Source organism: Danio aesculapii, chromosome 21 (assembly GCF_903798145.1).
Source record: "Danio aesculapii chromosome 21, fDanAes4.1, whole genome shotgun sequence".
NCBI classification, from domain to species: Eukaryota; Metazoa; Chordata; class Actinopteri; order Cypriniformes; family Danionidae; genus Danio; species Danio aesculapii.
Genome location: NC_079455.1, coordinates 8,754,883 through 8,781,850, shown reverse-complemented (window position 1 = coordinate 8,781,850; position 26,968 = coordinate 8,754,883). Strand labels below are relative to the sequence as shown.

General features: G+C 36.5%; 1 protein-coding gene across 2 annotated transcripts in view; it reads left to right on the top strand.

Annotated features, from left to right (window-relative positions):
* Window positions 1–488: 488 nt before the first annotated feature.
* wwc1 (WW and C2 domain containing 1) overlaps window positions 489–26,968 on the top strand; it is a 153,594-nt gene continuing 127,114 nt past the window's right edge. For both annotated transcript variants that reach the window (XR_008835653.1, XM_056446976.1), the window contains exon 1: window positions 489–1,416. Coding sequence is in view for 1 of the 2 variants with exons in the window: in XM_056446976.1 (XP_056302951.1) it covers window positions 1,298–1,416 (119 nt within the window). In the remaining variant the exon portion in view is untranslated. The remainder of the gene's footprint in view (window positions 1,417–26,968) is intronic.

Sequence of the window (26,968 nt, the reverse complement as noted above, 5' to 3'; positions counted from 1 at the left end):
CATTTAGCACATCATAACGGGGTGGACAGCAATTTCAAGTATACTTGCAAAATGATTAATAATATTATGAAAACAAAATAAAAGTTATTAAAATGACTTATTTAATCAAATAACTTGTTAAAGACGATAAGAATATTTAAAAAGCTTTTTAATTTGATCTAATTTAGCTACTTTTTAGACTCACTGAAGTTGGATGTGCAGTGTGTGGGACATGGCCAAATCACATCCATTCAATGAAAGAATATAGCAAAAATTTACAAAAACATATTTCAAAACCCTAATAATTAATTCTTATAAAACATCAGGATTTCATTATTTCACATTATGTTCATACAGGACTGATTCAATCTTGTGGGATATCAAAAGCACTTTATAGTGATAATGACCCGAATGTGTTTAATACAACTACTTGCACAGCTTCTAGAAGAGCTACGGTCGTCACCTGTATGACGTAATCCATTCCAACCGCAGCATAGCGACCGAGCTTGACTACGGGGGAGAACCGCACACAGCCACTTAAAGGAAAACACAACATTTGGAAACGAATGAGAAAGAAACCCGCCACTTTTCACAGAAATCCACGAAAATCCTCCGGACGTGACAGGAATGCATCAGCCAAACGAGAGGATACGGAATACGTTTGCGTGGCGTGTCTAACCGTTTGCGTTGCTGTACAACGAGCTTTTGGGGCTAACAGGCTAGCATAGTTGTCGCTAAAACATGGTGGGCAGACACTGAGCGAAAAACCTTCCAGACTCGCTCAACTATTCCCGGAGTATGCTAGAAAAATAACTCGGTTTCTATGTGTTATGTTTGGAGGATTTATTTTGGACTTTAAAATAGTTTTCTGTCTATGTTGAAAACTCGCGCAAGACCTTTGAAAGTTTTTTCCCCCTTTTTGACGTTAACCATCCAAGTTCCGTGGGTGAAAAAATATGATTGATTGATGTAGTACGTACTTAACTGAGAATGCACAAGAAACGAGGAGTTTCTTACAAAAAGCACAACTCCTTCGGCAAAGTTACGCGATTCAGAGCATCACCCCCTCATCCATTCATTAAGTTTACAGCGTGAAAGCAACGCTCTGTATATAGGCTGTACGAGCTCAACTGGAATATAGGAAAACATTACCATGGATAATCCGGAATACATCTCTATCTGTGGTTAATTAATGGCACTTTCCTTACGTTGTGGAGTTAATTTATTTGGACCAGTCCAAGCAAAGCAACACATGGTTTGCTTACCAATCGTTTTAGAAGACTTGCAGAGAAAATTACATGGAGACTAAGTGTTGGTCATGCCAAGGAAGGAGTTACCATTGCCAGAGGGTTGGGAAGAGGCCCGAGATTTTGACGGGAAGGTCTATTATATAGACCATATTAATCAAACCACCAGTTGGATTGACCCAAGGGATAGGTATGTGATGAGCATTGCTCGTTCTGGGAATACAAACTTGCTTACTCAGTGTACAGAGTGCTGAGTTCATTACTCATGTGTACAGCTGTGATTCGGTGAATGTGTTCTTATTTAAAGAGAGAGGTCTCCTAAAAATGAACATTTGTTTTTAATTTGCTCAGCCTCTGACTGTACATGATGTAGTTTACTTTTTAATTTGAAGTAATACAGGAAAGGTTTAGACGAAATTTGTAATTTGGGATGCAAGTCTGCACTTTTAGGGTCAGAAAAATGTAAACAAGCAAAACTAAATTAATACTTATGACATACATAGGTTTTTTTAAAGCAACATTACCAGTCTGTGCAAAAAAAACAAAAAAAAAACAAAAAACATTTGCGTTAAACATTATTTACAAAATTGTATTCAAAGGAATAGTCCACCCGAAATAAAAAATACCCCAATCAGGGTTTCTGCGGGTTCTTAAAAAGTCTTAAATCTCACAATCCAAATTTTAGGCCGTAAAAGGTCTTAAATTTACTGAAATATTGTGTTGTAGGTCTTAAATCTTTTTTAAACAGGTCTTAATTTTCCTTTGTTCACGTATAGCTACCAAATCTGGCCAAAACCCATACAATCCATCTCAATAAAACTTTAAACTTTTAATTTAATTTAACTTAATATTTTATTTTTCATAATGGTTTAATTATTTTCCTTACAGTAACATTTGTTTAAAAGTGCTCCATCTATTTACTGATGATACTGACCTGGACAGATTGTTGTGCAAACATTTATATTATTATAGTGTTTAAAACTTTTTTTTTAAAGTTTATGTTGAAAAAAAAGTGTATGGATACAAGTAGAGCTTGCTTGTTTTTACACAATAATAAAAATATTTTGCTAAGAAATAAAATCTAAAATATAATTTTTTTAAATTAAATTATTATTGTATTATTAAATGTATTCATTTATAAAAAGAAAAAAAATGATAGGGTAAATAAAAATCTTTTCCATCTGGGCCATTTGAACAATTCCTTAGCCTTTAGCCCTTTATGAGTCTAAAATTTCATTCATAATGGTCTTAAAATGTCTTTAACTCGGTGAAAACTGCAGAAACCCTGCCAATAGTTTTCCTCGCCATAAGGACTTTCTTCTGTCAGGCGAACAGGGTTGTTTTCAGTTTTATAATTTTTTTACACTGTTTAATGGTGTTGGTAGTAGGCCTGCACGATACTGAAAAATTCTAACATTATGATATTTTTTTTATTTTGCGATATGAATACAATTTCACCATATGACTTCATTTCTCTGTTTGGAAATAATTTGTAATGTTAGATCAATTGGGATGATTCTGCAGTAGGAGTGCAATCTAATAAACAATCTATACAATTTTGGGGGTCCCCCGATACATTTTCGGTTTTGTCTGTGCTACTTCTAGTGCAAATCTGTATCTGCATGTGATTTGAGTATTTTCATGCAGATCTTTAGTCAGAGATTGATGAGTTAATGTTTACTATTTGCATCTCCATAAAATCTAATAAACAATCTATAAACCTTTTGAGGTCCCCCTATACATTTTCGTTGTAGCCTGTGCTATTTGCAGTGCTTTTTTGTATTTGCATGTGTTGTGAGTATTTTCACGCATAACAATCTTTAAATGCAATTAAGTCTAACAGTATTCAAGTACAGTAACTGAATGATAAAAATAAAAATATTTCTTTAATATTAATAGTAGTTAACGTCACAAATGGTACAATTTCTTATACCGGAATTTTTAAAAAACCATTCACAGTCACAGGCATCAAAAACACATGCAAATGATAAATTATAATACAATGTGATGTGACTATTTCGAATGATCACATTGCGATATCAATGCTGAAACAATATATTGTGCAGCCCTACTGGGTAGGAAACTTTCAAAAGAGCATAAATGCATAGTAAAACTAACCCATACACTCCAAATGGTTAGCGCATATTTATGAAGCAAATGTTTTTTTTTGTGACAAATATTTCAAAATTCACTGCCTTTCGGGTGCTTCTGAACTGATGTATGCCATTACACCCATTCATAATGGAAGCTCCGACAGATTTATGTGTTTTTACTACTACCCAATGCCATAATACAGCATGGAAGAGCCATTACTTAGTTTGAATGACAGAAGAAACTCCTACACCCTAAGAATGGCTTGTGTGTGAGTAAATTATGGGGTAATTTTTATTTTGGAGTGAACTGTTCCTGTAATCCATAACATTCTGGTGCACGACTTTTCGCATAATGGCGTATATCAACCATTGGGCAACCATTGGGAATTAGTGAAAAGTCAAACCTCCCAATTTGAACCATGCACCACACACACACGTTATCACTTCCTGTTGTAAACAAAATGTCAGCTCATTTATGATGACTTTGACACCCTTGATGCCTTATTATGCGACAGGAAGTTCAGACTGTCGTGAAAGTCCTCAGGTATATACAATAATGTCAATAATGTACAGTTTCTTGCACGGGGGTGGGGAGGTGCGCGAATTGGGGGAGACTCCCAGGAAACCGGGAGTGTTGGCAGGTCTATACCTGATTTATTCAACAGACCAAAGAGTCGTAATTAGTGTAAACGGGGCCTAAGTGTGTATTTTTCGCGAGCGGGTTTGTGAAAGGGAGCGGTACTGAGGATCGTGATGCCGGCTAAGCATCGTGATGTCTATCGCCCATTGGCGATGGACGATGGCATCATCTATCGACCCAACCCTAGCCTAGCTAGGGCTGTGCAATTAATCGAATCGTGATCACGATTTGAAACGTTGCGATTAGCTAATCGCAAGAGGCTGCAATATGATATAAATATATATTATTTATCTTTCCCCACCCAGAGCAAATGCGTGACTGCTATCTGTGTGTGACAGTCTTACTAGCAATAGGGTGAATGCAGAGCTAGCATTTCTTACCATACTTCTACACTTCCGGTGAACGGTTAATGTGACTTTTGTCCCCATTTTTATACAGTTCCTTTTACAGCATTGATGTTGTAATGTAATTAAAATACGATCAGTTAAATAGAATTTGGCATTCATTTAGTTGCTCGAGCGTAAAATGAGACAAAAAGCTGTTTACTCACATGCGCATGTCAGGATCGGCAGGCTAGCGCAGAAGCTCCATTAAATATACTGGGGTAAAATAAATGTTCATATTTTAAAGAAACGGCGGGGAAAAATATAATTTAATGCAGTGCTTCTTGAACAATTTGAGACCCACTTCCTATCGTATATCACTCAGCCAGTGGAGATCGCTGATTTTTAGAGAAAACAGACCTTAAACTGCCCATTTTGTAACGCCATACAGTTTACCGGAAGCACTGACAAATTAAAAGTCATTCTGCATAATTCCGCCTATATCCTATTGAATGGGCACACTTTCATTCTGCCCAATCGGAATTGCGCAACTGAACTTTTCTTAATGTCCACAATAAAAATCAAACAAACAGGAAAGCGCAAATGAGTGAAATGATGGCATTGGCTGATTCAGAAGCATAATAGATGAATTAATATCAAAGAAAAACAGCACGTTGGTAATATGGGCATATCTTGATTTCAAAGTCACAGACACCAAACAAAACCAGGTAATTTGTAAGAGCTGTCTTGCAAAAAGTCAACTAAAAGTACTGCCAGTGACACTCAATCTAGTAGCAAGCAACAGCAAAATACAATTTCAGAGTTGTTTGCTAATATAAGTTAATATCTTTTTTAGATTCTTTTTTTAACACTCACTGCATTTTAGCAGCAAGAAGCTACAATACAGATTATTGAGCTGAAGCTTGACTACAAAATGAAATTGCCAATCAAATCGAAATCGCAATGTCTGTCAAAAAAAAAAATATCACGCATCCCTACTCGTAGCCATTATTACTTTGCATTTTAGGAAACACTGTGACCTTGGACCACGTTTTCAGATGAAATAATTTTTAATATTCTACTCTAAAGACAAAAGTCATTTGCATCTCATATGTCCTGCGAGTATTCATCTCATTTTTGGCAAAAAAATTCAATTATCACTTGTCTTCCACCTTTTTAAATTTTCTTTCTTCTGTTGAAAAACTGTTGAATCATTAAATAAAAAAACAAAGTATTTTTTTCAAATGTCCATCAGAATGTCTTGTTTTGTGTTCAACAGAAGAAAGAAATCCATATAGGAAGAACTTAAGTGTGAGTAAATTGTGCGAATTGTTATTTTTGCGAGAACTATCCCTTTAAATCATCTTTGTTTATAATGTAGCTTAAATAACGCATCTAAAATGGATGAATTCTAGGCTTCATTTCATATTCTCAGTGATGAAATCCTGCTTTGTTTCAGCCATCATCATTGCAGGCTTTACCACATAAGTCCCCCTTTGGACTTTAATACAAAATCTGTGCAGGAATGCTTAAGATTATATTTGAGCATTTTCATGCTCTACTGGCTTAAGGTTTGGTATGTTCATTGATGGTACACTGGGTGTTTTTTGTTGCTTTCTTTTCCGCCTTTGGATTTTCAGTTATTTACAGCGTGCAGAGAAATGGAAAGATGATAGCAATCAGTCTGCATATTTCCCCCCCTTTGTGTGGTGTAACAGGTTTGCCTGTAGCCAGGAAAGTAAGATGGCAGAAAGTTGTAAACAAGTACCTGGGACACATTCCTTAGCCTGTGCGAAGCCCACAGCTGATTCTCTCAAATCCCTTTCACTGCGAGTCAAGGTGCATGATGGGTTCAAAGTGCACCCGAGCTATGCAAACTTTAACAAGAATGCTTTTTAATGCTTGTTCACTTTGTACAGGAGCTGTATAGGTTTTGGTAGTTTTAGGATACGTCAAAAAAAAAAAGTTGTCATTTACTCAAACCCAAGTGACTTTTTATTTGTGAAGCAGGAAATTATTTGAAAAAAAAAAGGGTTTTGTTTGTTATTGTTTTTTTTTTTTTTACATATTTGGAACATGTAGTAAAAACAATTTTTGAAAAGAAACGTCTATAATGAGAGAAAAATAGGAGAGCGATCACGAAAAGGGCAAGTTTATTGTCAAAACTTAAAAAAAAAATATATATATATATTATTTAGAAGGTCATGATTCGCACTCGTTAATTGCTTCGTACAGTTTTTATTTTACATTATTCAGGTGATACAAAACACAGACGTTTCAGCACAATGCCTTCCTCAGTGTGTCAGTATTAATATTATTAATATTATTGACAAGATTAACGCACCAAAAAAGTTTTTTAAAACCGCGAGCGCACAGGGCAAACTTCATCACTCAACGTAAAATTAATAAATAGAAAAATAGATTACTATTGCTATGAAGTATTGATCCCACAGACTTTAGATTGACAAACATAAATAATTATAGCAAAAATAAGTCCAAGGCGCTTGAAAAATGTGGAAAAAATCTAAAAATTCTTAAATCTTTTCATATTTTTTCCACTTTTTCCGAGTGCCTTGGACTTATTTTTGCTGTTTATTATGATAAATCTCTTATCCAAAGTGCACCAACACATCAATTAGGCTACCCCTGAGCACTTTTTGTTTTATTTTTCACAAAAGAAGTTCAGTCATACAGATGTGTATCAACATTTGCCATTGGATGATAACTCATTCACTCATTCACTCACTCACTCACTCACTCACTCACTCACTCACTCACTCACTCACTCACTCACTCATTCACTTTCCTTTGGTATATTCTCTTCTATTGAATGAATCAAAATAAATGATAACAATAATTGATATGATTTACATTGTTAATGCTATAAATAAAGAGACAAAATACCACAGAATAAAGTTTCAAAGCTCACAGAAAAGTGTAAATGTGAATATTTTAGCAAATATTAATCTGTTTTGATAAAACTACTTTTCAAAATGCCATTTCTGTAATTAACCTCAAATTTTACCCTGTGATGGTTGTATAAATTCAAGCAATGTTTTGAACATCACATCTGGAGTTGGCAATGGATTTTAAAGGATAATGTGATGAAGACTGCAGTAATGATTGATGAAATTCCAGCTTTACATCACAGGCATAATTTACATTTTTAAAATGTAATTCAAATATTTTAAATATAATTACAGCATAGGTAAACATAATAGACTAAGGGGCCGATCACACCAAACACGCTTTTACATTCCAAAAATGTTCCGCCACACCGCCTTTTTGTTGACAAGAAAAAAAAGAAGCGCAGTGCTCTTTTTTAAAAAAATGTCACTAGGCAATGACTGAGTCAGCTGCATATTTTGCGCGAGTGTTGCTGTTGATATTGTTATAATTTTAATATTAAATAATATTGTGATATTCAAGATTTTTAAAGTCATACAGCTCTGGATAACTTGAAACAGCAACCACTAGTCTCTCCTCCATCTTTAAAAGTCGTTAGCAACAAGGTCTTGACAACACAACCAAGCACTGCTGTCACTTCAACGGAAACCCTGCCTCTGCTTTCATTTGATTGGAGAATGAGAAAGACACGACTATGGCTGTGTGATTAATCGAAATCTAATCGCAATTGCAATTTGAAACGTTGCCATTAGCTAATCGCAAGAGGCTGCGATATAAAATATATATGTATTATTTAATTTTAGCCGCCCAAAGTAAATATGTGTCTGTCGTTTATATGTGACAGTTTATTTGTGACAGTCTCACTAGCCAATTGAGTGAGCACTTTTGTTCTGCCCAATCAGAATTGCGCAACCAAACTATACGCGGACATTTGGGATAATGGCATCTGCTGCTTCAGAAGCATTAATAGACAAATTATTATTAAAGAAAAACAGGACAACAGTAATACGGGAATATTTTGCTATATTCAAAGTCACAGACATCAAATAAAAACAGGTAATTTTAATTTTTTCCCTTTCCAAAACCTAAAACCCAAGGGGAGAAATGCCAGCGTGGATTAAGCTGTGGGAGGGGTGCTAAAAGAGCGGGGTTAAGTTAGTTTTGTATTCGATATTCCTGACACATTCAGCGATAGACGGCAATAACTCACACACCTCTTACCGTAAAAAGATCTAAACTGTGTTTCCTACAAAAATGCGTAGAATATGTTTCACAGCTGTCTTTTTCTTTTTTCCGCTCGATATTGTGAGGACTGCTCCGTTTAAACCCTCGCAAAAGTAGTCATACTAATAACAATCGTATTTCCATCTGTTTCAAGCTATGAATATTTGAAATTACCAAGATGTGATCACAAACTGAGCACTTGCGATCAATATTCTTCACCTGCAGCTGTTTTTCAGTCATTTATAACCCTCATGTCCATGTCAGAGCTACAATTCACTGATGTTTTTGTTCGTCTTTTGGAGATTTAGTCATTGGTGACTGCGTTATAGCAGGTTAGTGTCTGCTTTTATATTTGGTGTGATTGATATTTGCTGATAGGGAAAATCTATTTGTTAACTTCTGCTATTTATACTTTGATTTACATTTCAATTTATTACTTTTTTCCACTGCAAATTAGAATAGAAACAGTATAACAAGCACGCAAACATACTGACAGTTATAGGTACTGTACATTGTTATGGGTCAATAATGCTTGTATTCGGCACAAATCCATCAATTTCCCCTTTCTGGCTGTTCTTTCTATGAATGAATTATGTAGAAGCACTGTACATGCGTGTTTTCTTAAAGTTTAGTAACATAGGCTAACCTAGATTCAATTTTGATTCAATTATTTTCTAATCGGTTGCGTATTATGTCGTGAATATACCCCTGTAATGCATACTGCAGTCCTTTTTTGTCTGGCTTTCTCAGATATCTCACCTGTTTGCCAAAAATGACTAATTATATCCCTGGCAATGTCTGACACCTGCGCATACATATTGTAATAGACGTGCCAGGCATGAAAGCTTGACAGGCGTAACAACAGTAACTAAGGAGAGCGTGGCTTAGCGAAGGGTCATTTGCATCGCTAAAGTTTTCACTGTTTGGAAGCGTGCTAGAGGCATCTGCTAGTCAAAACTGTAATTTCATCAAAAACAAATCATTCATTATTAGCTTTTTCAAATATATTGCAAACTTTCAATTGAAAGTATAACATTTAAATGCAGTTAGCTTATCATCTAATATCATTAAATATTAAGAATCAGGATAATATTCGTTCTTTTATCAAATTTCGAGGCTTATATTGGTGTTATGACACAGGATATATACATGATACAGGATACCTAAATTAAATATCACAATACCAATATCAACTTGACACATAAACTGTGTCCACAATTCATAAAGAGTGTGTCTGAGAGGAAATGCACAGTTCAACTCACACTCAATGTGCTGTAGAAGCAGCATGCTGTCCGCACACTGCTCCTATTGTCGGGCTTTATGAACTACAGTTGTCCCTCAAAGTACCGATACTAAGAAAATGAGAAATCGTATCATTTTGAGAGCCAAGGTATAGTGGTGCCATTCTAGTACGAGTAAATTGTGCAATACTAGTTTTTAGGGTTGACAAAAGTATCGACTGATGACTGATGAAATAAAAAAATGTCCAGCTAACATTTGAGTGCTGTTAAACTTGTTTTTAAACACTGCTAATTGGCCATTGTTTTCTGGTGCTCAGCAGATATGACTGTGATTGGCTGTGAAAGTCATTGGTTAATCACTCTTTACCACTGTTCACCAAGTGCAAACACATACATGGGCTGCGTCCGAAATCGCGTACTGCTCAGTAGGTACTGCATTTGAATTTAATTGTACAACATACGTTAGAAAAGTAAGTTCTATACAGTATGAATGTGAGTAGTATGATTGGAACTCCTTTTTGTCATGATCACGTGACCTACCCGCGTCAGTTGCATCGCTTCACTCCCATTCATGAATTTTCTCGTGGGGCATTATGAGATAGCATAGCGTGCATCGAATGTGCACTTCAGAATCTTGCTGGAAGTAATAAGTCATCCAGGTACTTCTGGCATACTGATTTTCGAATACTATGAATTCTCACATACTACTCAGCTCACATACTGTTTTTAGCAGACTAAGTCGGCATGGGACGATAACCGTTTTCAAGGTATACCGTGGTTTGGAAAAGTCAAGGTTTTAAAACCGCCAAAATTTTCTGTAATACCATTCCTAAGGTATAAGTAAGATTTTTTTTATTTACATTTTTTTTTTAAACTATTGAAGACAATAGTTCATTCATATATTTATATTCATATATTGCTATATAAACAAAATTGACATTGACATTGAACCCTCTGGCTCCCACTGAGTATCCCTAAACCTAAACTTAGCCTTTAACTTTCCCAGTATGTTACTGAGTACTTGCACTTTAACCACACTTCAAGTACATGTACAGTAAATGTAATTGGTTTTACTTACCTGCCGACAGCTAGCTCTCTGCAACTCTCACGTGGTCGCCCACTGAAGCTAAGCAGGGCTGTGCGTGGTCAGTACCTGGATGGGAGACCACATGGGAAAGCTAGGTTGCTGCCCGAAATGGTGTTAGTGAGGCCAGCAGGGGGTGCTCAACCTGCGGTCTTTGTGGGTCCTAACCCCCCAATATAGTGAAGGGGACTCTATACTGCTCAGTGAGCGCCGTCTTTTGGATGAGACCTTAAACCGAGGTCCTGACTTTCTGTGGTCGTGAAAAATCCCAGGATGTCCTTCGAAAAAGAGTAGGGGGGCATCCTGACCAAATTTGCCCACTGGTCTCTGTCCATCATGGCCTCCTAACCATCCCCATACCATAATTGGCTTCATCACACTGTCTCCTCTCCACCAATCAGCTGGTGTGTGGTGTCCAGTCTGGCGCAATATGGCTGCTGTCGCATCATCCAGGTGGATGCCACTGGTGGTGGATGAAGAGATTCCCCTCAATGTGAAAAAGTGCTTTGAGTGTCTAGAAAAGTGCTATATAAATGTAAGGAATTATTATTATTATTATTACCTACTTAATTTACTTAAGTAGCTAGTAAAAGGCTAGTAAAAAGTTCATCCAAAGCAATTGTCATTATTAACTCTTCCTTCACTTTTTCCAAACCTGTTTGAGTTTCTTTATTCTGCTGAACACAAAAGAAGACAATTTGAAGAAAGCTGGAAACCTGTAACTATTGTCTTCCACAGTATTTGTTTTTCCCACTATGGAAGTCAATGGTTACCGGTTTTTAGCTTTCTTCAAAATATCTTCTTTTGTATTCAGCAGAATAAAGAAACTTGAAGGTTTGAAACCACACAAGGGTGAGTCAATGGAGAGTTCATTTTCATTTTTGGGTGAACTGTGCCTTTAATACTGCAAATTTTTTGATGTCAATGTCATTTTTTTTAGCTGAAATGGTACAGAAAACTCAACGGCACCTTCGAGGAACTGCACAGAAACAATAGGTGAGGCGTAGCAGACGTTTCTGTGCTTATGCCTGGTTGGCTGGTCTTTCTTTCTCAGTGTGATGCATCAAAGGCGCTGATTAAAAATGACAAATATTTCAAATCCTGACCCAAAACTGTCAGCAGACCCACCTCCCCCCATTCCCAGCATGCATGTCTCAGACGGCTGCTTCTCCACTGTTGAGCAACAGTTCGTTGACGATGCGTTCTGATGTTTGTAGCTTTACTTGGTAATGAGCTCCCATTTGACAGCCTTTTTGTAGCAATGCACAGAGCAGCTGAGGTGTTGCGTGCCCTCTAGTCATTAAATAATACTAATAATGTACTTCTTGGGATTGTGAGAGAATCAAAGGTTTTGGTTTGGTAATATATATGTATAAATGTGTGTGTTTTTAGTGAAGATCTTAATGTAGTAGCTGTTTTGTAGAGCTGAATTTATTCTTTTTTTATATATGTTATAGTTGCATCAGAGCAGTTTTTCTAATTAACTTTCCGGAAGATTTTTTTAGACGGAAGTGCTTGCTTGACTAAAACAGATTTGTGTTACTTATTTAACCTTTTTTTCTGTATATAAATATTCTATACTGCAGAAAACCTACAGTACAGATTTAAATACAAGTGAAAATTTATATATATACGTGTGCATATATATATATATATATATATTTACATGTATATATATTTACATTTCCAGGTAGTCTGCAGTTCTGTAAGATAATCCTCAACTTCTGTGTATCTGTCTAAGGTTTTTATGGATGGCTGTCTTCATGATGGGCAGGAGGAGTGACAGGGTGGCCGTCTTTTCATCAGACAGGACAGTCGTGGCCCTTTTCAGTGGCCCTTTTAAGGTTTATAATTTCTTCGGCGTCGCTGATGTTGGTGCTATCAAGTGTATCATGTTGATGTGCATTTTTGCATACCTCTGTACTCAAAAGAGTTGCCGTTATATGTTCCATCGTGTCGTTTTTTTTTTTTTTTGCTTAAAAATAAAGATTAGGATTTTCTCACGATTCTGTAGATGTAAAATAAAGGTGAATATGAGTAGGCTGTTATTATTGTTATTACTCAGACATATGTTAAAACAACAATGATATTGTGTGTAGGTCTACTGTTGTTTAAAATGCTACATTTTGAATAGACTTTGAATAATGGACTTTAAATTTGTCCTGGTCATTAATGCACTGTAAAGTGATGACATCAGAATACAAGTTTTCATAATTCTGAAGTTGTATTATTATGTTTGAGACATATGCTTGCAATCTGTCATTAACAATATTATTAGACCATTAATATTATGAACCGTCGCCCCAGTCTGAGGTCAAGAGCACTCGGAAGCAGGTTTTCCTTTAGGATGTCTCTGAACATTGCTGCCTTCATCTTTCCCTCTATCTTGACTAGTCTTCCAGTTTCTGCTGCTAAAAAACATCCCCACAGCATGATGCTGCCACCACCATGCTTCACTGTAGGGATGGTATTAGCCTGGTGATGAGCGGTGCCTGGTTTTCTCCAAACGTAACGCCTGCCATTCACTCCAAAGAGTGAATTTTAGTCTCATCAGACCAGAGAATTTCCCCGATCACTCAGCTTAGATGGCCGGCCAGCTCTAGTCCTGGTAGTTTCAAATATCTTCTACTTACGGATGATGGAGGCCACTGTGCTCATTGGAACTTTCAGAGCAGCAGAAATGTTTCTGTAACCTTCCAGAGCCTTGTGCCTCAAGACAATCCTGTCTCAGAGGTCTACAGACAATTCCTTTGTCCTCACGCTTGGTTTGTGCTTTGACATGCACTGTCAACCCTGGGACCTTATATAGACAGGTGTATGCCTTTTCAAATCATGTCCAATCAACTGAATTTACCACAGGTGAACTCCAATTAAGCTGCTGAAACATCTCAAGAATGATCAGTGGAAACAGAATGTACCTGAGCTCAATTTAGAGCTTCACGATTTAGAGCTTTCAGCTTTTTTATTAAATTTGCAACAATTTCAAAAAATCTTTTTTCACATATTGTGTGTAGAATTTTGATGAAATAAATCAATTTAATCCATTTCGCAATAAGGCTAACACATAAAAAAATGTGGAAAAGTGAAGCGAAATGAATACTTTCCGGATGCACTGTATATACTGTGTGTGTGTATAGAAATTAAAGCCTGTAAAAAACATCTTAGATGTAAAAGGATGTTTGATAAAGACATTTCAGATTCTGTGTTTCTAGGTTACTAATCAAATGTTAAATGCAATCAAATGTGGCACTGTTATTGCTACTGTTAGTAATGCAAAAAGTAGGCCTAGATATTCTGATTTTCATGTGCTTTTATAACTTTTTCACTTAAATTGTTTCTGATAATGTCATTTGTCATAATAAAAAGCTAAAGGAATTAAACTTTTAAATCTTCCTCTTGTACTAGAATGAAAACATCGTTTGTTTTGTATTTGTTAGTAAAGTTGCAAGCTTAAAAACTCAACCACATAAATGCAGACAAAGCATTCCTGTGGCCTGCCCTCAAGCACCACACCGGACAGAGCGGTTTTGTTTTGCCTCAGTGTGTGACATGCTGAAAACATGCGCTCAGGTAAATGGAATGTTATCGGGCTCTGTCTGATAGGAGTGCGGCTGTCGTCGGGGTGTAGCAGTGCACTTTTATTGTCGGACCTTGAGCACGGAGCGCTGCTAAGCCAGAGCCTCATAAATGACTCTGGGAATTTATGGAGTGCGCTGAATGAAAGTGTCTGACTCATGGTTTAGCTATGTGTTTGCACTCGGCTTTGTCATTTTGCATTAGACTGTGGGTCCTAGCTCTTCAAGAAGAGAACCAGAGACTAGAGGTGGCCCATATGGGTAAAAATGCAATGTCACGTTATTTCCAGAAAAAAATCAAGATGTTTATGAAGTGGATGGTACTCGGATGTTTTTACTACTTGATGGAAATGCACCTTACATGGGCTGCACAATATATTGTTTCAGCATTAATATCAGCATTGAAACGCAGTTTTAAAACTAAAGCATATTAGTGTAAATGCGGCCTAATGTACATTCAAATGTACAGAGAATAAGATTAGGGATGGGTACCGAAACTCTGTACTTTATCGGTATCGGTGCTACAATATAAAAGATCAAAGTATCGATAAGCTCTGACGTTCTGCTATCGGTACTGGAAAATTATTGCTTAATAAACATTACTAAGAGTAGCATAATTTAACTGACCAACCTTTTCTGATTTGCAATATTTGAAATTCGTCTGCACAGTTGGCAATCTCAAATGAGAAATGCTTGTGTTTCTGGCGATCGCGTCAAGTATAAAAGCCTCCACAGTTCTTGTGCTAAGCGCACACATAGACTGATTTCACGCGTCCGCCTTTAAAAAGCGAAATCGAGGCTGCGGTGGGAAGAAGCCCAGAAGTATTTCCTGAGTGACATAGGAATGTTGCATACCTGGCTAAATATCTCATCAGCGAAGAGAAAGCAACACACATTTATCATTTCGCCGCCTTCCGAGTGACCCGAAGGTCCGTTCCGAATGGAAAGTGAAAATAAATAGGGATATTAGACCTCATTTTCAGCTAAGTTAAGGGAAATGGCACTAGTAAGCTAACGTTTTCTTTCCCAAACACACATTTTGGATGCCATTTATCAAACTCGCGATACTGAATTTTGGTACTGAAATAAAAAACTTAAATTTCCCCACTAACATTTAAGCGTTGTTGAATGCAACACTGCTGATTTGCATAGTATTTTCCAGTGCTCAAGAGAAATGACAGAAAGTTCACCGCACTTTACCGATGTTTACCGAGTGCAAACACTGACCAGCAATCGACTGATCTTCGCAGCTTTAAACGCTCCAGTGTCCATCTATCTGTGGTTGTACTCGGTGAAGAGTGGTGAACTGATGACCTTCAAGGCCAATAACAGTCATTTCTGTTGAGCACTGGTGAATACTATGGCAAATCAGCAGTTTAAGAACGTGCTCAGCGGCGCTTAAATGTTAGTGGGAAATGGACGGTTTTAAAACTTCAGTACCAGGACAACACTTTTACAGACAGAGATGTATAGTAACGAAGTAGAACTATTTCACTACTGAACTTAAGTACTAAAAAGCTGTATCTGTACCCTACTGGAGTATTGTTTTTTCTCCTACTTCCATTTTTACTTCAGTACATATTTTCGATGAGTTTAATACTTTTACTTTTACTATTTTTTTATGTGCTGCATCGTTACTCGTTACTAGGGGTGTCAAAATTATTGATATCTGTTCAGTAATAGATCACAACCAGTTATTACGTACTGACTTCATTTATCTCCTATGCGCAATGTCGCAGTAGAATACTACGGCGAAGGAGGCGAGGGCGAGTAAATAATGCTCTTACTACAATGAAGGCGACACAGCACACGATCTGCTATTTCACTACTACAGAGAAATGCTTTAAAACTCCATCTCTGCCTCTCTTTCTGTCTCTCAGACACGAGCGTGGCTGAGGTGCAAGTTTTCTCCACTATGTCTATTACAGGTTACCTGTGGTAACCGCATATTATGCACATACAGACTGTAACCGCGGCTGTTCTTCCCGCCATCTGTGAACAGGGCTTTTATTTCTAAAGCCGATTGCAGCCCTTTCTGTTGAGCAGGTGAAGACAATAACCAATCATAGGGGTGTAAGATCTCGCCTGTCAGTGCTCAAAAAGCAAGCGGGATAATATTTACATTAGTTTATTTGCTATAAATGCTCATGCTGTCTTCTGTGAATGTATTGGAGTTTTGTTTGATACATTCAGAAAGAGTGCTTTCTTTGAGCAGGTCAGATTAAGAGTACAGTTCATATATCTTACTGTTGTATTAAAGAACAAAATTGTATTACAAATAATATATAAATATAAATATATTTATAGATAAAAAAATTCTTGTGTTGTGAAGAAAAAAATCTCATTATGTATGGAAAGCATCATCAATGCACCGAGATACCGAATTGAACCATGATTGGCATGATAATCGTAACCGAAACAAACCACTGTAAACCACTGTGAAACCACTGTAGATTCACACGCCTACTCATTACAATTATAGACCTTTTTACTACATGGAGGGCGCCTTAGTGACCATCGTCTTCCGGTAGAATGTTTAGAACTTGCGTTACAGTGTTTACAATAGGTAATTTGTGTTCTGAAAATGGGTTTCAATATCGTTTTGAGTGTTTTTGTGACACACAAATTTGAAAGGTGTGTGTTAAAGCTGTTATAATCTGTCAGATCTGTGGTTCAAGCGTGAGAGATAAACAGTATTGTAAGTCATGTTTCTTTTCGTTCTGCTTAATGACGTGCCCCCAAAAAAGAGATTTAAAATAAACAAAACAATATGATGTCTTTTGACTGCTTTCTTTAATAACTACATTACACAATACTTGTACTTTTACTTTCAGTACTTGAGTAGTAAATTTTGAAATAAACTACTTGCAATACTTAAGTACAAAAAATGTTGAATACTTTAGTACTTTCACTTAAGTATGGTGCCCAAAGAGCACTTCAACTTCTACTCAAGTATTTTTTTTATAAAGCACTTGTACTTTTACTTAAGTCTGGGTCTCTAGTACTTTATAAATCTCTGATTACAGACAATAAGAGGGTGTGCTACAGAGGACTGCATTGTTTTATCGTTTACTGGGTTACATAGGCTGAAGCAGGGAAGCGTCCTCATGGTGTTTACTTGCTGCCACGAACTGAAGCCTAGGAGGACACTCTGTAAGAGATTGTGGTTTTGTTTAAATGTCTAATATGCTTATAACTGTTTAAATTAAACTTAACTGAATGATATTAAAGTGATGTTTACACCATATATGCATTTTGAAATTGCGGCAACAGCTGGAGGTTTGTAATCCACAGCATGTTGCTGCAATATTTACAGTGCTGATCCTATACTTCCGGGTTTCTTCCCCACACAGCCTCGCTTTCGTGTTTTTAAATGGCGGCCGCATGAAATATAGCACTCGACACAGACTCGCGCACACACACATCTCGTAAACTTGCGGAGTGAACCAAATGGGTTGTATTTCCAGAGTGGACAACGACAATGCCTGTTGCAACAAATGCAACAAGTTTTTTTGTGTAAGCAGAAAAGCAAGCAATCTGGCTGACTTAAAGTATCTTTCAAAAGTGCATTAACTGCAATGAAAAGTAATGAAAATATTTTACTGACTTGATTTTTTTTCTGCAGTAGCCTAAATAAATCTTAAACATTTAAAAATGCTTTTACATCAGCTGTATTTAAAAATATAGCCTATGAATAACCTAATAATAAACTATGCTTATTAAGAATTTATAAAAAACAGCTTTTTTTACATTGCAAGATGCTCCAAAACTGTATTTAAAACACATTAACTCCCAAAACACTGCTAACTCATTAATGTGAATGCGTTAATGGAAAGTCATAAACATTCTCTCATTTAACTGCAATTTGCAACTCAAAGAGGGTATTTACTGCAGGGAGCACAATAAACCAAGAAAGGTCCCGACTTCTGCCAGAAAAGGCGAACATATTGATTTTTCTTCAAAAGAATGGTTAAAAACAGTAATTTTTCTTCAAACTGTTGTACATTCTTTTACAGGAAAAAATATTTATTTGTTTTACAATTATTGGTTTTGGTTTATTTTACATAAAAATATAATAATAAAATAGTGTTGTTAATTCTGTTCAATTAGTTTTTTGTTTTTTCATTAAAAAAAACACTACAAAAAGTTCCGATAAGAGAATCGTTAAAGTACAGAACAGATAAGTGGTATTGATAAAAGTTGTAATACCGTTAAAACCTTAACGATACCCATCCCTAAATAAGATTCAACATGACATTGAAATGCACTGTTTTCACTCATCTAATCTTGTAAGGTTATGACACCAAAATCTTACAATGACAAGTCAGTAAAAAAGAATGAACAAATAATAATCGCAATCTATTTAGCCATATTACACCAGAACAAATACTAAAAAAATTGTGAATGCCTTGATATTGGTATTTTTATTATAAATGCGATTACTGTGTAAATATACAATTAAATAGCAATGTTTTAGAATTATATGCAAGTAGGCTTTCATTCCAATCCTCTTACAGCTGTCTGCAGTAAGTGAGTGCATGCCGTTGTCTTCCCCCAGTCGATTCGAGACTTTCAAAGAGGGTGAAACTGAACTAGCTCCGTTTTCCTGTTATGAATAATGAAACTGTGCTGAGAGACCCCCACTGGCCTGTTCTAAATTTAACTTGGAGAAAAGAAACTTCTGCGACGCAACAAAAGACCACAGCTGCAGGAAACACTCTTATTCTCTTTCCATCATTCTCCATACACACTGACAGTTCATCTGAAGGCCTGTCATTAATCTCTGGCCTCAATCCTGCATATCTGGCATCTTTATGCACAAAGAAAACCCAAAATCCCAATCCCAAAGCATGCTGTTGAGATTTGCACATTACCGTGATTTGGAATGAACAGAATGAATATGTCGCAATGGGCTGCTTCTTGGGGTGAAACTCAAGTTACGATTTGATGCGTATCTTGATACTGAATCAAACACTATTGGCCCATTTCCACTGAGAGGTACAGTACGGTATGGGTCACTTTTATCAAGCTTGGGTTTCCACGGCCAAAAGGGTACCCTTTTTGTGGGCGTGGTGTACGACAGAAAGTTTCAGATCACGTCATTTTTACTTGAGGAAAGTCACAGTAACGCCGTACGGGTCGTTCACATATCATATGAGAAGCACTTCTCACAAAACGGGTGCTTTACACACGTAAATACTTGTGTATAAATGTTCATTTATAACCTTTCTATGAGCATGATTTGATTATAACTGCCGATCAATGATGTGCGAAATAGCCTACTGTAACATCTGCAATTACATGAAATAAATAAATGCAACATATATAAACACATAGCCCCTTACAGTCTCCGATATGTTATCAACTACAGAGGAACTACACACAGCATATATTTAGTCCTCATTTAGGTTCAAAAACAACACAAAATATAGCCCACAGTCAGAGCAAACCTCTCATCTGTGTCTTTAATCTTCACCAGCACATGTAACCTCTGTTAGAGAGTCATATTAGTCCAAAAGGTGATGATAAAAATTAAAACAAGGCAGTTTGTTCACATTTGCTGAAGAAATATTGTGCTCCTTTTTTCCGGCTTCTCTTTTTTTTCACGCTTCACTCTCGCATTTGTCAGTTTCTGATAGTATCGGGTTTTATGTTATTATCATCAGCTCAAGAAGTTTGTTATGTCAAATATAGATGCGCGGTGAGCGCAAGGAAGAAAGCGAAACCACTCACGTTTCAGACTGTCACATAAAAAACTAAGGGGCACAGGGTAAAATCTGCTCTTCTTTTTGGCATTGTGGCTGTTCATCAAGACAACGACAAGGTTTGTTTGAGCCCGGGTCGACCATGGCTCGTTATTATATGTTTATATATTTACGCTGTAAAAGATTTCTCGGCTGTGTATTTTAAACATGGCGGCTCTTTTGTTTTCATTCTGGCTTGTAGCGTAAGCGAATGACATATCACTGTAAACCGATAGCGTTCAGCTGCGCGTCTAGCTCCCCTTTTTGGAACCCTTTCTCGTGTTTGGTACCCTTTCCAAAGGGTGCTGAAAAAGTGGTACGGTACGGTTCGGTACGCCTTTTGACAGTGGAAACGGCCATAAAAGCGTACCGTACCGTACTGTACCACTCAGTGGAAACGGGCCATTTGACAGTGGAAATGGACGTAAAAGCGTACCGAACTGAACTGTACCACTCAGTGGAAACGAACCATATAAAGACGGTTCACTGGCATTACTATGAATGAGGAAAAGTGCAATGCTCAGTAAAGCCTCCACAGCAAAAGAAGCCCTGTCTTCCGGTTGAAAAAGCCAGTTGCCACTATTTGTGCTGAGAGATGCGTACCAGATGAAGAAAGTGTTTACAATTGTCGAATCCCGTAAAGAAGCTCCATAAAACTTTTGTTTTATATTTACCTTATGATTTAAGTTGTTGCATGTCTGCTGGTTCCCCCTATGAATAAGCAAATGTTAGCTGTACGTTAAGGTAGCGTTCAGAAAACAACAAAACACCAGCGAAATAACTCGATACAGAAAAACATAAAAACCTACTGCCAGCTAGCGTTTCGGAAGTGTTATTGCAGAGCAACACAAACAGCACCAGAAGTATAAATGCACGGCTACGTGCAAGGCAGGCGCCATGGGTCACATTGATCACTTGACACAGAAGTATAAACCAGCCTGTGTATTTGACCAAGTGCTTGGTTAAATAAGGACTAACTCAATGCTGGGATAAGTTCTTCAATTAAATTTAATTGACATTTTTACCCAGTTGTTGAGTTCGTCCATTTTTGACCCATATTTGTTGTGTTAAAACAACCGTCTAAATTGATTCAATTAAATTTAATCAAAAAACTTAACACAACTTTGAGTTTGTCCTTATTTGACCAAACATTGGGTTACCTGCATGAAAATAATCTGTTATTCATCGATATTATATCTCTGTAAATATCATTAGTATGAAAAGGAACAATAGTTGTTGGCGTCATCTTGCCCCGTAGTGTTCATTTTACTTAGATACTGCATTCGAGCGCATGTTGAAGTACATTTTTGTGGTTTCACAAAATTGTAGGCTGTGTTTTGAATGAGCCCACGTGTTGAAGAAAATGTACTGTATTGTAAGTAAAAGTAGTGTGACACTTTGTGGTTGTCTAACATTACTGGATCATGTTCACACTTCATGTGATGATAAGATCATAATAAGAACTAGCTCTTATTCACCGAAATCATTTGACACCAGCTGGTTAAAAGTCATTACAGTATAGTTCAGAAAATGATATCTAAGAAAGTCTTTAATGCAGCATTTGTTTATGGTTCGATTTTTTTTTTTTTTTTTTTTTTTTTCTCATTTAATTTATTTGTGAGGCTTATAATGTGACGTGTTTGGTGGAAATGGTTTAATCCTTTTAATATGCTTCACAAATCAGATTTAATATGGAATGTTCCTCATAATCCTAAGAGCACAGGGCTGAATTTATTGCATAACCATGCTGATGGACGTAACGGCATCAGAAAATACTGCTCTTAAAGTATTAAAGTGGAAATATTTGATATTGGGAAATCTGCTGCACAAAAACAATGCCTGAAGTAACAGGTGGAGGTTGCAGAATAACTGTGTTCAGCATTAATAATATTACTAAATGATTGGTGAGCAGCAGATCAGCAGGTTAGAATGGTTCTGAAAGAGAACATGGGCTCCTGTGATTTATGCCATATGGTAAACTGTTTTGTTTGGCAAATTGATGATGAATAAATCAGAACTTGGACTGTACACTTAATCACATTGTGATATGGACTACTTTTCATGCTTTTTTTGTGTCTGGCTGAATGGACGTCACCTGTTGGATGACTGCTTTTGGTTCAAAAGTTGTGAACACTTTAAAATCAGTTTAGCTTAACCAGAAGATATTGGGAAAGTGGGCGACACGGTGGCTCAGTGGTTAGTGGTCACCTCACAGCAAGAAGGTCACTGTTTCGAGTCCCGGCTGGGCCATTTGGCATTTCTGTGTGAAGTTTGCATGTTCTCCCCGGGTTTGCGTGGGTTTCCTCCTGGTGCTTCGGTTTTCCCCACTGTCCAAACAAAGACATGTGCTATAGGGGAATTGAATAAACTAAATTGCTCGTAGTGTATGTGTGTAAATGGGTATGTATGTTTCCCAGTACTGGCTTGCAGCTGGAATGGCATCCACTATGTAAAACATATGCTGGATTAGTTGGTGGTTCATTCAGATGTGGCCACCCCTGATAAATATAGGGACTAAGTCGAAGGAAAATGAATGAATATTAGGAAAGTAATTCATTATTGTTCAGTAGACTACAATTCTCAAGATAATAATAGGGATGATAGGATGGGGAAAAATGGGACATTTAAAAAGACATTTAAAAAGAACTTTTTTTTGAGCAATAATCACAATACCTTCACAAACTTATAGGCTAATTACCGGTTTGTAAACATTCAGAAGCACGCGTTGAGGTTGCAGAAAAAAACGGAAGCGCTAGCATTTACAGCGAAGGAACGACATCAGATGTGGTACAGAGTTTGTTGTTGTCTTAGAGATTCAATATATTGATTACAGATTATATATATTATTATGTACATAATGCTTACAGCATATTATAACGGCTTGTCACCCAGTGATAAGCACAATTATAGTGAGCAGCGTTCATCTGACAGGTCCATTTGCGATAGTACCCTCCCAATGGATATTGGATAAGCCGAAATGGCCAAGCATCCTGCCCCAAATATACAACTAACTCACTGAAACTCCAAGTGATTTTACAAGAGAGAAGTTAAAGGGCTACAAGTCTTTGGATGCCTACAGTTTTGTTCTGTGTGGTCATGTGCAAGAAATAATGTTCCATGATTACCAGATTCAAAACTTTGTAGTGCTTAAAACTAGGGTTGGGTATCGTTTGGAGTTATTTCGATACCTAAATTAATAATTTTAAAACGGTACCGGGGCCAAAACAGTGCCTGAACTGATACTTTTGAGCCACAAAATTATGGTGGATGATTCTAGAAAAATCTTTTACTTGACAAAATCTTTTAAAAAATAATTTTAATAGAACAATATAACTAAAGTTTAAAGTAAACATCAGTTCATATTTTATATATTTGAATTACATGAATGTATTTCCATTGATCATTTGTTGGTTAACATGAATTTAAGATTTGCATTATGAATTTACATTAGCTTACTACGTACCTGTGAAAAGGCTGTCATCAAAATACTGAACTCCTTTTTTCTAGGGTTGGGGCTTGTGACTATGTTTACATGGTTATCAGTAATCTAATGATTTGCCTTAATCTGAATAAGACAGTAATATGATCAAGGTGTTTACATGAGTTGCTGTTTTTTGCCCTCCCATTCATTTAAAATAATGTTTCTGAACATTTTCAGTGTTTCCTAAAAAAATAATTATTCTGGAGTCATAATAAGTCTTATATCTTATATCTTATAGCGTTTTTTAATTAAAAAAAATTAAGGTCAGTATTAATAGCCTCCTTAAGAAATATTTACTGTATATTTTTTGATATACGCAACAAATCAGTTACAAAATAATTTGACTAATTTCAACTTTTGTAGTTAACTGATTAAGTCTTTAAATTACACTTTAATCTGAATAAAAGACTATAAAACACTTAAAGGGACTTTGTCTGAATACAGTTAACTGTCTTGCAAAATAACAAGTAAAATGTTATGCACTGACTGTCACCATGGGGAAGATAAAAGAATATATTAAATTAGTTAGTTAAACTATTATGTTTAAAAATGTTTTGTAAATAAATCATGTGCTGAAGATGGAAATCAAAAATGAATATTTAAATGTGACTTACATCTGACAAAACTACATTTGATCAAAGTGTTACATCTGTTCTTTGGTCCCTGCCGACTGTTTGTGAATTGAATACTGCATTTCCTAATGTAAAACTATGTACATTAGATTTCTGATTAATAATGGTCTCTGCATAGCCGAGGACTTCCTATATTAAAAGTGTTAAAATCGCTATTACCTGTGTCAATTTGGGCGTCAACCTCTGACAAATGCGGGGACCTAGGCTAATGCGCGCAGCACCGTAATGACAGAGAGAGCAAGCGCCCGAGAGAGCGAGTGCAAGTGTCACCTAGAGCGCCAAAGAGAGGCATCAGTCATATCTCCGCAGTTTGCCACCGATGGCTGATCTCGCTTCTTCGTGGCATTTTGACACAAAACTACACGTCCAAATTTAGGGGGGGGCCAAGCTTGTTGACACAGGGACTGGTGGAAGAGTACACTTTTAATGGAATTTGATATCGCACAACGCAGGTGTCTGTGGTCCTTTTAAGGTTATCAAAAATCACTGTTTACATGGTAGTTTAGTCTCTAAATCAGAGTATTGTCTAAATCATATTAAAATCGGAGCATTGGTGTCCATGTATGTACTCATTGAAAGTGCCATGTGATATCAGAGACAGTGCATTCCTTTGCTTTTGAGCCCTCAAATGTGTCATTAAGTTTGATGTGTTTCCCCCTTTTACAAGCATCTTTTGTAAATCATGTGCTTCATGTTGTTGTGTCAGAATCCTTGCTTGTAAAATACTCTTTTGAAGGCTTAAAAGCAAATTTGATGAACGTGTGTTGATCTGCCTGTTGATCTGAAGAGAGTTGCTCTCGCTCACCGAATGCGCTGTACTGCATGCGTCCGTTCCATAAGCAACAAGAACAAACGCCTGACATCGCCTGTCTGTATTCCTCAAAGTTGTTTAGAATTAAATGTTTAGAGATGGTATGACAACACGTACCTATGTGTGCCTTTGATGCACCCCTTGATGCTTCTTACGTCCTTGTCACAGCACCAGTGGCACTGAAATTAGACACCGAAATTCATATGCTGATTTGATCTGGTACATACCAGTTACAAAGGTACCGGTGCTATAATGGCACCGGGTTTCGGTACCCAACCCTTCTAAAAACCGAGTTCTGCCTAGCCAAAGACAAGGAAAGAAGACAGAACTGTAAAAGGCCTGGGTAATCATCAACAAGCAAAACAACTGCATTCTGACAGCGAACTGCCTCTGTAGGACAGAGTATGTGAACTTACATTTTTACATTTTATTCTAAGCATTCAGTTTAATTAACCATATTTAACTGTTTTTGCTAAAATCATTGCTGCAATCAAAAACGAGTAATGTGTATGATTCAGCATAGCGTGAACTTATCTGATATGAAATGAGAACTGCAGAGTCGAGCATTTTTAATCCTCGCATTTTAGGTCCTCACTCCATTCAGCTCTTATGATGGCTGTTAGCCAAAGATGTCTGCGGTTGGCATTAACAGCAGTGTGGTGTACGGTCAAATTTAAGTTTTCTATTTTTTGATTTTGGCATCCTACCGCACAAAACGACATGTTTGCTATTGCAACCGGTCTTTTTTTTGTGTGACGTAGGTTGGTAATTCGCCTATAACCGACCCATACCTAAATAGAAATGACGATGATAATAATAAAGTTATTAAATCATAAAATAATAATCACATCATATTTCTACTGTATTTTAATTTTAGCAGGAATATCATTACATTTAAAAAATAAATGAAATGCAATTTCTGCAGTTCCAAAAATGATAATATAAAAGTTTAAATGATATAAGATTAATAAAAATGCTAAATATATTTTTAAAAAATTCATAAAAAATTTAGATAAAGTTTTAATTATATAGGTGGCGCGGTGGGTAGCACGTTCGCCTCACAGCAAGAAGGTAGCTGGTTCGAGCCTCGGCTAGGTCAGTTGGCATTTCTGTGTGGAGTTTGCATGTTCTTCATGTGTTAGCGTGGGTTTCCTCCGGGTGCTCCGGTTTCCCCCACAAGTCCAAAGACATGTGTAGGTGAATTGGGTAGGCTAAATTGTCAGTAGTGTATGTTTGTAAATGAGTGGGTATGGATGTTTTCCAGTGATGGGCTGCGGCTGGAAGGTCCTCCGCAACCCATCGCTGGGATGGATAAGTTGGTGGTTCATTCTGCTGTGGCGACCCCGGATTAATAAAGGGACTAAGGTGAAATGAAAATTAATGAATGAGTTTAATTGTTCAAGATTAAATATTGAATTGTATTATTGTAATTTTTTTTTATTGTAAAGTTTTTTTTGGTGGACAACTTAATTGTTTTATGTTCAGTCCTTTTAAATTTGTAAAAAAAACTATTAAGTTAACTTAATCGATTTGTGTTGGGACAGCATGAATGAATTTTGTGGAACCCATTTTTTTTTACAGTGTAATTGTAGAAAGTAAAAATGTACAAGATAAATTGATTTCAATTGATAATGGAGTACAAAATAAAACAGAAAAAAAAGATGTAATACAGAAAAAGAATTTTGGTGGCTAATAAAAAACAAACAAATATAAAAGGATTTTGATGCAAGTCACATTTGATCATTTTATTTAGAAATAATCAAAAATAGCATTATATACCTCATTAAATAGCCAGTTTACAAGCATTAGAAACTTCTATTCCAAAAAATATAGTTCTGTTTTTACCAGGTTACCCATTACTATTGGTGAGTATCCTGGTTATTTTTATTTTTATATCAGGTTAGCTATAAACCTACCATATCGGCCTTCATGGGTATAGCAAGGCTTTTTAAATTTACTCTAAACCACAACAAGCTCTTTCTTGTCA